At 41.4% G+C, this 12,750-nt stretch overlaps 2 protein-coding genes, 1 long non-coding RNA gene and 1 pseudogene across 3 annotated transcripts in view; 2 read left to right on the top strand and 2 right to left on the bottom strand.

Annotated features, from left to right (window-relative positions):
* The window catches only part of LOC6528180 (angiotensin-converting enzyme), a 42,329-nt gene extending 35,590 nt beyond the window's left edge, over nucleotides 1-6,739 (bottom strand). Inside the window, exons 1-7 of the mRNA XM_002089207.4 lie at nucleotides 6,223-6,739; nucleotides 5,540-6,046; nucleotides 3,973-4,131; nucleotides 3,676-3,916; nucleotides 2,887-3,611; nucleotides 2,444-2,547; nucleotides 2,287-2,385 (exon numbers count right to left, since the gene is read on the bottom strand). Coding sequence (XP_002089243.1) covers nucleotides 2,287-2,385; nucleotides 2,444-2,547; nucleotides 2,887-3,611; nucleotides 3,676-3,916; nucleotides 3,973-4,131; nucleotides 5,540-6,046; nucleotides 6,223-6,459 — 2,072 coding nt within the window. The 5' untranslated portion in view covers nucleotides 6,460-6,739. The remainder of the gene's footprint in view (nucleotides 1-2,286; nucleotides 2,386-2,443; nucleotides 2,548-2,886; nucleotides 3,612-3,675; nucleotides 3,917-3,972; nucleotides 4,132-5,539; nucleotides 6,047-6,222) is intronic.
* LOC120320835 lies at nucleotides 139-2,285 on the top strand. Its single transcript, XR_005560417.1, has 2 exons — nucleotides 139-1,952; nucleotides 2,010-2,285. It is a non-coding gene; the product is annotated as an uncharacterized LOC120320835 (long non-coding RNA).
* Nucleotides 6,740-8,880: 2,141 nt separating the features above from the next.
* LOC6528179 (acylphosphatase-1) lies at nucleotides 8,881-9,459 on the bottom strand. The gene has a single exon (XM_002089206.4). It carries the CDS (start codon nucleotides 9,333-9,335, stop codon nucleotides 8,973-8,975), a length of 363 nt encoding a protein of 120 aa, XP_002089242.1. The 5' UTR covers nucleotides 9,336-9,459; the 3' UTR covers nucleotides 8,881-8,972.
* A 1,834-nt stretch (nucleotides 9,460-11,293) lies between these two features.
* Nucleotides 11,294-12,702, top strand: LOC6528178 (annotated as a pseudogene).
* The last annotated feature ends 48 nt before the right edge of the window (nucleotides 12,703-12,750 follow it).

Here is a 12,750-nt window from a genome sequence, read left to right as displayed (position 1 = left end):
TGGCCATTTTTCCAGTCACTTAAAGTTTCAAGTTTTATTAATGACTTCACCTAACGTCTCTATGAACATCAACAGTTGCACCATACAAATTACAAGAAAGGCGTATGAACATGAAAATAAATTTTATTAGCTTTGTAAATACTTTGTAAAATTGCAAAACAGGGAAAGGCAATTAGAGCATTAAGTGCAGTTTACCCAGATATTTCAAACAAATTCAACAATTTTTAATTACTAATTAAAGCGGTTTCATTTAGAGTTAATTCGCAATTATGATAATTTTAATTTTACCACAATTCAAGAAATCATTATGAGTATTTACTAAATTCAAGAAATGATTATGAATATTGATTAGGTTCAACAACTACAGCTCATAGAAGAATTTGAGGAGTTTTAGCAATTTCCAACTACTGAATGGTTCCCTTTTGGAGTGAAGCCCATAATAACGATAATCCCAACTCAACCGCAACGTGGCCCACACACTGTAGCGTTGCATTGGCCAAATTCACTTTTCAGCCAACTCACTTTGCCCACAGAAAAGCAGCCATGGAAGGCGAGGAGCCGAATCAAGTCGTTCCTTCATTGCCCATAAATGTCTTATCTAATTTTCAAATGAGGTAAACATCGCCTTGCATTCATAATTGCATATTCAAAGTGTCTCGCCCACAGAAAGACAGCCAGACAGGCATATTTACATGCATATACAGACGGGGGGCGTTTGGAAGGAAAATGGCCAAGACAGTTCAACATGTTTATTACATTTTCCACACCATCATTTCGCTTTCCTCGAGCTGGAGCACTCGTGTCCATTTCCTAGCGTTTATTTTGCGGTGTGGGCATTACTTTTTATTAGCACCAGCAAAAAGGGGGTTTGCTTTTTCTGCTATCTGTATCTGTATCGGTCTCGGTTTTTGGTTTTAGCTTTGGTTTCTTCTGTTTTTCTACTCCTTTTTTATTGCTGCAGTTTGGCCGCCTGTTGCAGCGACCACAAAGATTGGGTTTCAATTTGCATTTTCGGCTTCATTGAAGCCGCTGCAATTTGCAGAGTGGGTTAAATAAAGTGGGCCACGGATTTATCACGTTTTTCCTCCAGTCGGTTTGTAGGACATGTGCTGCTAACCGATATTTGAGCCATAAGGCCCGTACCCGTACCCGTTAAGTCGAGTCGAGTTGAGCCGAGTGCTGAGGCACAGCTCTTTTTTATTACCATATTGGGGCTAACTCTCTTGGTGGCTAGTTGTTTCTGGTAGCTCTAGCTTTTGTTTATGTAACTGTAGCGTTTGCAGTTTATTGATTATGCAATAAATAATCGCCAGCACAATGCCCGAGCTGCGAACTGGTGTTGTAATGCTCTCCTTCGACACCCCCGGCCACCGCCACCACCCCCCGTTTGCCCAACAAACTCAATGTGTGGCTAATGCCAAAAGAATGGCTGCAATAAAAATCTGGCTAATGGCTCTGATGGGGAGCCGAGCTGGCACTTCATTCAGGCGCTGCTTTTGGACTCTTTTCACGAAATCATTAAACTCAGTAGTTAGTAGCTACACATTTTATTTAAAGATTTCGCAATAATAGAGTAATTAATATTCTATTATTAAGTGAATTAACAAAGTCAGTAAAATTAGCCAAGCTTTATAGAACCAGGTGTGGTTAATTGCTATAAGAGACCTACATGGAATTACTTCATAACCATAACTAAAGAACCTTAGGCGAAACGGTCTTATGAATGGAGATTGTATGATTCGGCATTGACAAGTGGAAATTAGAAACCCGATAATATGTGTAGATTAGTGGGTCAACGTCTCGGGTTTTGGCAGTGAACAGTTAAAATCGTCTGGTCTTGGATTTTCGTAACAGTTTTTCAACCGGGCTTATTTAAATGATGGCCAACTAAACACGCTCGGCTTGTTGGCGGCAGCCAAGTGGAAAGTGAATGCGGGAAACATTGCAGACATGTGAGTTTTCAGTTTCAGTTTCAGTTTCATTTCATTTTCTTTTTCACAAACCCGAAGCTTGATTTTGTGCCTGTGTTGGACATTATGTGATGTTAGTGGGCCAACTTTATGGCCGGTTCGACGATCCCAAGCGATCGCAACGCGTAATCGCCGGCAATTTGACGGAAAATGTTTGATATTGTGTGTAAATGCAATCAAAAATAGCAAAGCTAATAACAAGCCGCTGTCTGACGCTTTAATTGTCCTGGTTATGCAGCTCATAATTATATCAGAGTAATGCTTTCTAAGTAATTATGCAATCAATGGCTTAATAAAGAACATCTTGGGTACTCACTTGATGTAGGGAATATTTGCTGGTATGTGGTACTTGGCGCCCGGGTCAAAGTCCTTTTCTGATCGCAGAACTGGGGGCTTTATCCCGGAATATTTTTCTCTGAAATATAAAATAATTTAATAGAAGTTTGCTCTTATTCAGAAGCCTTAAATCAAACCTTAAATTCCAATAGTGACAGTTCATTGTTCGTTTATTCGCATTGCCACTAAAGACATCGTAACGCCAGTTGTCCAGAGATAATGCGAAAGGTAAAAATGCCACCTGGAAGGAACAAATTGTTTAATACACTTACACTTAATGTACGTTTTTTTTAAAACCATTTAAGCCTATAAAATTATGTGATAATCACATTGGAAGCAAAGCTGAGGAATGTCACAAATTTGATTACAGTTTCCATACGCTGAGCAAGTATCTAAAAGTTTCAAGAATCCAGAGCCACGTCATGGTTTCATTTATCAAATACTGTATGAGTAACTATAATGTGTTCATCACAATCAACTTTTGGGAAAATATAAATGGAATAAGAGCTATACTTCGCAGTAGAAATATCTCCCAAAGAGTCCACTTAAAAATATTTCACAATAACCATTTTATCATTACCTTGTCAATGGCCATGGTGAACAGATAGTTTATATCATAGCTGGACTCGTCGAGGGATCGTTGCAAAAGTCCCAGGGTCTGTAAATGCCTTGGAGTAGATACGGACAACCCAATGGCATCGCCCACCGCCTGGTGAAATGCCGGATTTGCTCCATTTCTGAAGATCTTGGGCAGATGGCGGTACTGCAGAAAGTACTGAATGTGCGCCATCTCATGGTGCACACTAATCAAACTCCGCTGGTTGATATCCGCACAGATTTTAACCCGGAAATCGTGACGATTGCAAAAGTCCCAGGCAGATGGCTCACACAGCACCCGCCGGTCCAGTGGCTGCTCGAATATGGAGTTGCGATAGAACTCCGGACCCACCGCGGACATGTTAATGGAGGTGAAGAACTCCTCGGCCAGCTGGAACATCAGTTGCGGTGTGTAGCCCTGCTCCACCATTCTCGGGGTGACGTCGATCAGCTTACGGCCTGGATAGGGTATCAAAATATCCAGCACATTGGACCACGACTGGCCGTACATGTTGCCCAGAATGTGCGAGGGAATGGGCGCTATGCGGTTTATCCGATCTGGGCCATAGTAGTCCCTCAGCTTCCGGCGAACATAGGCATGCAATCCTTCGTAGAGAGGCCGTATCTGCTCCCAAACAATGTCCATATCCTGGCGAAAGTTGCCCGACTCGTAGGCCAGATACCAGTACTCTCCGCCATTGGTTACATCTGCAAAGAAATGGAATTTGATTTAAGTTTTTGAGTTCTAGTTTTCTAGGGACTCTATACTCACTGTTTGTATAGGCCACCTCCTGCATCACGTCGATCAACTGCTCATAACTATCCCGCATTCCGCGTCCCGCTTTCCTGTGGTACTCCACCCAAGTGTGCTGCAACTCATCCCAATCCCTGCTCTTGGCCATGATGTCCTTCAGCTGGGGTATGTAGTGAAGGTCGCACTGAAAGGGCTGCTGATAGGCACATATTCCGGCGCTGTTGTACAGAAACAGCATCTCATTGAGCAGGCGATTGTACTGCAAAATCTCTTATTTTATAAATTATGTTTTATAGGGGTGCTGATGTGACTCACCCTATCCAAAACATCTAGGGGCAGGGCATTGGGTCCCACTTCCGACTGGAGCATCAGTTGTCTGTAGAGGCGACGGTCAAAGATGAGATCCTTGTTGATCCGCTTGGATTGCTCGGCGGTGATGCGCTGGAACTCAACATACCGCTGTTGAGCATTCAGCTAAAAATTCAGTATAGGAAAATATCATAAATCAAATTTATTACCCATTACGAAATTTATGAAAAAAAACAAGAGAGAACGCTATAGTCGAGTTCCCCGACTATCTGATACCCGTTACTCAGTTAGTGGAAGGGAGAAGGAGAGTCTTAACCACAGTTTTTGGCGGTTTGTGGGCGTTAGAGTGGGCGTGGCAAAAAGTTTTTTGGCAAATCGATAGAAATTTACAAGACCAATACAAAAATGAAAAAATTTCAAAAAAATTTTCAAAAGTGTGGGCGTAGCAGCTTTGGGCGGTTTGTGGGCGTTAGAGTGGGCGTGGCAAAAAATTTTTTGGCAAATAGATAGAAATTTACAAGACCAATACAAAAATGAAAAAATATCAAAACATTTCTCAAAAGTGTGGGCGTGGCAGTTTTGGGCGGTTTGTGGGCGTTAGAGTGGGCGTGGCAACATGAATCGACAAACTTGCGCTGCGTCTATGTCTCTGGAGTCTGTATGCTTAATCTCAACTTTGTAGCCTTTGTAGTTCCTGAGATCACAGCGTTCATACGGACAGACGGACAGACGGACATGGTCATATCGACTCGGCTATTGGTCCTGATCAAGAATATATATACTTTATATGGTCGGAAACCCTTCCTTCTGCCTGTTACATACTTTTCAACGAATCTAGTATACCCTTTTACTCTACGAGTAACGGGTATAATTATATCAGATATCACACCTTTAATAGTTTATTGACTACACTGCAAGTTTAGTAAATTGGTCAGGCAATGCCACATTAACAATTTATAAGCTTATGTTAGTCATTTTATAAACAATTAAGCTTTGAAGTTCATTACATCTTATTCAATTTAATTATCTATTTACGAAGTTCAGATTATTAAACGTTAGTTAACCCTGTAGCCGAAATGCTTTTTTCCGTGCTTTTGTGATCTAGATTAATATACATCGTATAGATAGACATATTTATTTTAATAAATCTATTTTAATATAACGAAGACGTTCTTTTTATTTTTAAATACTTTAAACTTAAGCCCCGATTGTAAAGTAAACTAACTTTAAGATAAGTTCCGCTGTAACACATGAGGCCCAGTCATACTATGTATCTACCTTCAAGCACCGATTAGTCCACAAACAGTTTGGTTGGGAAAACGCATGACATTGGCATGTCTGCCTGGGAATCTGACAAGGCGATTCGACCTTCAGAATGCGACTTTTCTGACTTTTCACGGGTGTGCGTGTGTAAGAAAACCACGACAACGAGCCATGGGAAAACTGCACCACCACCAGCACGCCGACAACCACCACCACCGCACCGCAAAGATCGCGTGCCGTTCAACCACAATTACGCGATTTACTAGTTTTTGGCATTTGTACGAATGTATGGCCAAATCCGCTCACTCACCGCTTCCGTTTGGGTAAAATCATTCACATTCGTCTCGAAGTTCCACTGGGCAGCCACATTGGCGGTGCACTCCAGAGATCCCTTCTGGTCCGACTCCACCAGCAGGATGCGCAGCTTCTCCAGTTCCTGCTGATAGCGACGATCCTGCTGATACCGCTGCCGCTCCAAGTATCCCTGATTGAGATTGAAGCGATCCTGGTTCGAGAGGAAGGGATTCTCGAACCGATTGCGATTGTTGATGCCCACAAACTCCACATTGGGATTGTTATTGTAGTTGTACTGATCGTTGGGATTAAAGTTACGCTCTCCTTGGGAGGAGTAGGGCACATCCGAGTAGCGTCCATTGAGGCTGGCATCGTTGCCGTAGTTACGATCGGTGCTACTGGAAACGGGTCCGTAGTTGTGGTTGGAAAACCTAGCCCCACTGAAGGGTGAATCACTGAAGTTCAGGCGGGGCGTGGGATAGGCATAGCCGATCCTCATCCGCTCGTCATCCGTCTGGCCAAACTGCAAGCGGAATGTCAAGAGGTAAGATAAAGAGGATGGCAATTAAACACTGAGAAAATAACATTCTACGTGGAATGTATTTTTAATAGAAAATCACAATTCATGTGATTCACATTATATGCATTCAAAATCCTGCTTTTAAACAGACTTTCAAGTGAAAGATGTGCCACACCCACCCTAAAGTCGTCCAGTCCGTCGTCGGTGTTGCCACCTCCTCCCGCATCGGAGTAAGGTGGTCCAGAGCGCTGATCGCGATCCCGATCCGCTCGAAGCTGGGCCGGAGTGGTGGCCACATTCGGGGTGTATCCATTGTAGAAGACCTCGGGCTGCGGGGTGGGCAGGTTCAGCTGGGGACTGGCGAAGCTCAAAGTCAGGCTAAGGCAAAGACAGCCCAGAAGCGAAACACTGTGCATTGCGTTTATCTTAAGATCTATATTCCACACTGCCAAGGTCGCCGTTGACAGCTTAGTTATTAACTCTTTCGCAAGCAATTAAATAATTTAATTGCCAGTAACTGGCAGTACATTTGCCGCACACGATCGCACAATTCTATGGATATGTTGATATATATTTGTAAGATCTTTGGGCAGGGCAAAGAACTTGTGTCTTTCCGTTTTCACTTTCACTTAACAAACACAATGTCCCTTCTGCTGGTACCGCCTACGTAGCGTCCGGTGTCACGTCTAAAACTCTACTGACTAGACAGTAAGAATTTTTTTCGAAATTACTTGCCACTTTTTTTTCAACTCGAAAATGAATTCAAATTTGAACGCAGTCGCTGCCGTCGTTGCAGTTGACGTCGCCGCCAACTTCTCTATATATTTTGTATATTCGTGTGAGATAATCGCAATTAGCACTGCCAACGACAACAACTACAATCGCATCTTCCACAAACCTGGGAACGAAAATGAGTCGGAACCCCCATTTTTGTGCTTGTGTGAGTGAGTATGGTATGTAAATGTTTTTGCCATGCATGTTGGCCATTTCAAGGGAGGGCAAGGGTGCCCCTACATCGTACACACGTATCTAGGTATATTCGCGTACTTATCAGGCGAAAAGCTCAACCGCATAATAATAGTTGGCGGTGGGAAAGCAAACGGCATTTGAGTGGACTGCCTGGGCTGCAACTCACTCGAAATGAGTTAGAAGTCATAATATCAGCTCACGTGTTAAGAAAAACTAAGACAGGCGACTCAGATTCCGAAATTCTTTGACTCAAATTAAGTTTAGCAACAACACAATCCCAGCAAACCTTCTTATAATACAGCTACACTAAACAGAAATCATTTTGTAAGCCTTCTTATAATACAGATACACTTAACAGAAATAATTTTGAAATACAATCCATTTGGAAGTATCAATATAGTATTTCAAACTATCAATGATCCACCATAAGAAGATCCATACAAAGTAATCGCCGTTAAGCTTTTTGTTTAGCTCAGAGCTTAGACTAAGCCGGACTTGCATTAAACTCACACACTAGCACCCACCCGCATTTGTGGCGATTTTATTGCTGCTCTTGACCTAGAGAAATGTGGCAAGTATTTTGAGTCATACCGGCAAATACTGAAAACAGGTGTAGCTAACGTGCTGCAACAAATGCGTTCCAAACTAGCGGCAAGAGCAAATCACCGGTTAATGGGCTGAAGTAAATGACTTCTGACGCCTGTGATGCTGTGCACTTGCTTAACAGCCCATTAAACTAATAGTTATAGTACTTCTACATAACATGAAAGCAAAGCGATTTTCTGAAAATTACTAAACACTAAGATTTGTTACTTTTATTTACGTTTATACCTTAAGTATCAGTGAAATTATTCAAATATAAATAGTTTGGGAACTAGTCATTCAACTTGAGCATTTAAATTCTAATCGAAAGTACATCGCATTAAAATGCAAGGGATCGCGATCGGAATTCTTCCACCCTCGCTCGTGGAATTTGCAATTTCAACTTGACCCGACGGCATGTGAAAAGGTTGTGACTCATGTCAGGTGAACGATCACCGGAGAAAATCGAGATGATATATGGGAAGAGAACTATCTACAAAGATATTAAATGGGGGAAGCATGACTCTTCACCCCGATGAATCGAATGAATGGCCCGGCACGCTGACTGATGCCTTGATTGTCAATCTGCTGACATACAAATGGGATTGCATATAATATATTATAGATTAATGTGTGCGGGGAGATATGTGATTCAGGCAGTAATTAGATTGGGATCTGCGAAGTCTATCTGTCTCGGATATGAGCTCATAAATATTAGACACTTTATGATGTGGTTCGCTGGCTCGGGCTTCTACCTGGAACTGAACCCCCCAAAATAAAACCATATTTTGGTCCAAAAGCTAATTACCACTCAAGGTCGGGCAGGGTTTTATTACCACAGCGTTTTGCACAGATCGAATATAGTACAAGTTCTGGAGAGCTTAGAACCGTGGGAAAATGGCGCCAAGTGACGCACACCGAGCACGTATTGCAAATACGTTTTATTTTTATTTGCAGCAATAGTTATTTGCATGGTTTTAATAAGTGGCTATTGAGTGAAGAGCCTCTGCGAGACACAATAATTAAATGCATTTTAATTACAGAGCGCGCTTATGTTTTGCATTTGGCTTAGATTATTTCCGCTTATTTTAAGTAAACAACAAGTTAATCATCATTAAGAAGACGTTGACTGATTGAGAACAAATGAAACCCACCGAACTGTGACTCTACATCCCAAACTGACTTCCCATCGGTAATTCAAGGATTTCAGAATATTATCAGATATTCCAAGGGACTATGCAGATTATTTTTATCAATTCGCTCAGGGGAAATAAATAAACTAAGCCTTCCTTGAATACCAAAATTCCCTTTATTACTAGGACAATATGGTTTTACAACCTATTTTTACGTTTAATTTTGTTGTTCCGTCAAAAATCCGCTACTGACTATCGTTGTGGCTGGAACTACTGCCCAATCTTTCATGAACTGGGCGCCTCTCGTGCGGATCGGGCTTGATGTGAAAGTTGGCGTAGCCATACCGATCGCGCTCCCGCTGAGAACTGAACTCCACCTTCTCGATGCTGGAGAGCGGACTGCCCGTCGTCCTGAGCCACTCCTTCATCACATCCATCTCGGCGGGCCGACCCTCGATGTAACCCTTCACGGTGCCCCTGCCGGAGTTCATGCACCAGCCGCGCAGACCCAGGATCTTGGCCTTTCGCAGGGTATGCCGCCGGAAGTTGACGCCATGGACCCTGCCGAATACCTCGAATTCGCAGGAATGGACACCCTGGGCCGCCATCGCAAGAAGTCTCTCCTTTTACTTCTGGAAAGGGGGGACATACAATGTTTCGACTTTTGACGGAATCAAAAGGGGTAAAAAATGTATTAAGTATTTTCCATTTTGAACTAAAACGAAAGGTATACAACCTAAGCTACGTAAATTTACGAAACATACACAATGTTTGGATTAACCGGCATGTAAATTTAGCACTCGTGTGTTTAATTAGACTTCTACATTTGTTCTACATTGTAAAAAAATATATTTCTCTTCGTTTGGCTGTTGCCTACTTTTAGGTTGCTGAAATAAATCGCTAAATAGCTAAATTACTAGAAAAGGTATTTTCAGCGATTTATTTAGTTTATTTAAGCCACTCCTATTTTATATTTTAGTTAAGATTAATCTGCCGATGATAAGATATTTAGTTTTCATTTTCGAATGTAACTTTACAGATTATGTCTTATGAAAGACTATTCTAAATGCCGTATAACTATTATCAGGCATGTTCCGTTAATCGCAATTCTTTTTCGAATTCGATTTGGGCCAAATCGTACGATTTCGTTTTAGGTGCTCTGGTTTTCGCAAAATGTTTGCTATCGGAATGTTTTGTTTCTTATCACTTCTTGCTGCTCAAGCACCTGTTTTCTTATATTTGTCAAAATCAAACAACGTGAAAAATGCCTTTCATATTTGCAATTGCTTTATTTTCTTACTGCTTTATTTACTTAAGAGACTTGATTTGATGCCGTAAATTTGATTTGCGCGGCGAAGCTGAAGTCCAGAGTGGCCAGCCTGACGATATCAGAAGCTTTCGTCTTCCAGTAATGGTGTTGGCGTTAGTACTTGCTTACGCCGTGCTGCCAGACTGGGCTTTAGTCTGGGCGCCCACACTTGTTTTGAAGCCAGGAGAAGGCAGACTTGGAGGGCTTGAGAAAATCTAGAGCTGCCACCTTTTTCACAGTTTTAATTCCGATGTTTGCACTTACTTTTTTAAGTTAATAGCATTATTTACAAACAATATTGTTGACCCTCCTTTAATTAATTAATAAATTATTTTATATTTTATAAGTATTTTTGTCTGCCTGTTTCGTTTCACCAACAGTATGGCAACCTTCGCGATAGCTTTCGGCGACGTACTTATCGACCCCTTACCAAATCGTAAATTGTTGTTGCCGACGACAAAATTTTGCTTGCCAAATATGAGGTGGGGTCAGAAGTTATTTTTTTATAAAATAACTAAGTGGCAGAATGATTTTGTGGTGATGGGGAGTAAACAACAATAGACCACTGATTAAACTATTTCTTTCCCTTAGTAAATAAGATCTGATTTGATATAAAAAAGGATTTACTTTTCATTTCGACCAGACAAAAGTGCCCGTTTTACAAATGGAAAAATTCTTACGATTTCGAAAACCGGAGCACCAATGCCTGATGGTCTTTTTTATATGTTGGGCAATATTTCGACAGCTCTATAAACATGGCCCTGTGCGTTTGAAATGGCTTATCGGAAACTATTTTCTTATTTTGTTTTGATTCTTCATAACGGACGAGACGACCCTGTTTTCCAGTAATTCAAAACCAAACAAGAGAGAACGATATAGTCGAGTTCCCTGACTATCTGAAACCCGTTACTCAGCTAGTGAAAGTGCGAAGGAGAGTCTTCAACACTGACAGTTTTTGGCGGCTTGTGGGCGTTAGATTGGGCGTGGCAACATGAATTGACAAACTTGCGCTGCTTCTACGTCTCTGGAGTCTGTATGCTTAATCTCAACTTTCTAGCTTTTGTATTTCTACCCGAGTAACGGGTATAATTAAGATTTGTGAAGACCATTAGATTGGTTCTTTCCTAGTTCTTGGGTATAAATATGATCGCTGCCTTTAAGTGTACCTTAGTTTTAACTACCTTGCGCAATGTGGTCACTAACCACATTTCTTGTTGTCGTGCTAGCCTTGTTGGTTATAGTCTATGTTTTCCTAACATGGTACTTCAACTATTGGAAGAAGCGTGGCATACAAACAGCTCCCACGTGGGCAGTTTTCCGAGCATTTTCACCACGAGGAGGAAATCGCCTACGATATTGATGATATCTATGAGAGTTGAAAATGATAAAGCGTATGTTCAATGCCTCCTTTGGGTTCATCTTCTACAGCGTGGTCACCAACCTGTGGCAGAAAGTGCGCCAGTTCTACAGCGTAGACTACGGCTCTGGTTCTGGCGCACATTATGCTGCTGCTGGGACGTAATCCGGAGGAGCAGCAAAAGGTCCGCAAGGAAATCGGCAATGCGGATCTGACCTTCGATGAAATGTCCAAACTCCCATATCTGGACGCCTGCATATATGGTGGGGAAATCTTTATAGAGTTCTTGGTATCAGTCTAACTGCGTTATCTAATCTAACTGCGTCATTATTTTATGTTTCAGAAACTTTGCGTTTGTTCTCACCGCAAGTAGCAGCTCGCAAACTGGTCACCGAACCCTTTGAGTTTGAGAACAAGAGCGGACCCACTGTGCATTTGAAACCCGGAGATGTGGTCGTCATACCCGTAAAAGCTGTGCACCACGATCCGCAGTATTATTAGGATCCCATGGCGTTTAAGCTGGAACGTTTCCTTGAAAGCAATGGAGGTGATATGAAAAGTTATATGAACAGGGGTGTATATCTAGCGTTTGGCGACGGACCTCGTCACTGTCCAGGTTGGTAGCATGAAAATATGTCTGAAAATCATGTACAAATTCGATTTCCTTATACAGGTATGCGATTTGCAATGACTCAGCTGAAAGCCGCTGTAGTGGAAATTTTAAGAAACTTTGAAATCAAGGTTAATCCCAAGACCCGCTCGGACAATCAGATAGATGATACTTTCTTCATGGCCACCTTGAAGGGTGGTATTTACCTTGACTTTAAGGACCTTTAATCATTATTCCCGTCACTCGTAGAGTAAAAGGGGAACTTGACTATAGCGCTCTCTCTTGTTAGTTATTATAGTAAGCTGCTTTTTGTACTCGCAATAATATAAATCGAAATTAAGCTTGATAAGAACAAAGCTGACTAATAAAAAAAGGATAAACAGAATTTATTATTTCATAAATCAAAAAGTTTCAGATGATACACCCATTGTAGTTCGATCAAACAGGGTTTGACAGTGATGCTCCATGTGCGACAAGTTAGATATCTAGTGCGCAACATTTTGGTTCTATTGTTCTATTATTTTAAGACCTAAGATTTACTTAACATATTTGTATAAAAATGTATAGAAAATCAAAAAATGTTTAAAGTTTCAATCAACATACTAACACAAAACAAGTACGGATTTAACATACCACAACAAGTGTTAATTTGTTGCGTAATTTGATTGAATAAAAGAGATTAGATGAAAAATAGCTTAATTATCATCACTAGTTGTGTCGTAATTCAGGTTCAATTGTTCAATTGGG

This window comes from Drosophila yakuba, chromosome 2L (assembly GCF_016746365.2).
Source record: "Drosophila yakuba strain Tai18E2 chromosome 2L, Prin_Dyak_Tai18E2_2.1, whole genome shotgun sequence".
Lineage (NCBI taxonomy): Eukaryota > Metazoa > Arthropoda > Insecta > Diptera > Drosophilidae > Drosophila > Drosophila yakuba.
Note: the sequence above shows the minus strand (reverse complement) of the source record. Positions and strands in the feature narration are given on the sequence as shown.

What these genes read in the sequence shown, in the direction of transcription:
- LOC6528179 (XM_002089206.4), bottom strand. Translation starts at nt 9,335, where the DNA reads ATGGCGGCCCAGGGTGTCCATTCCTGCGAATTCGAGGTATTCGGCAGG.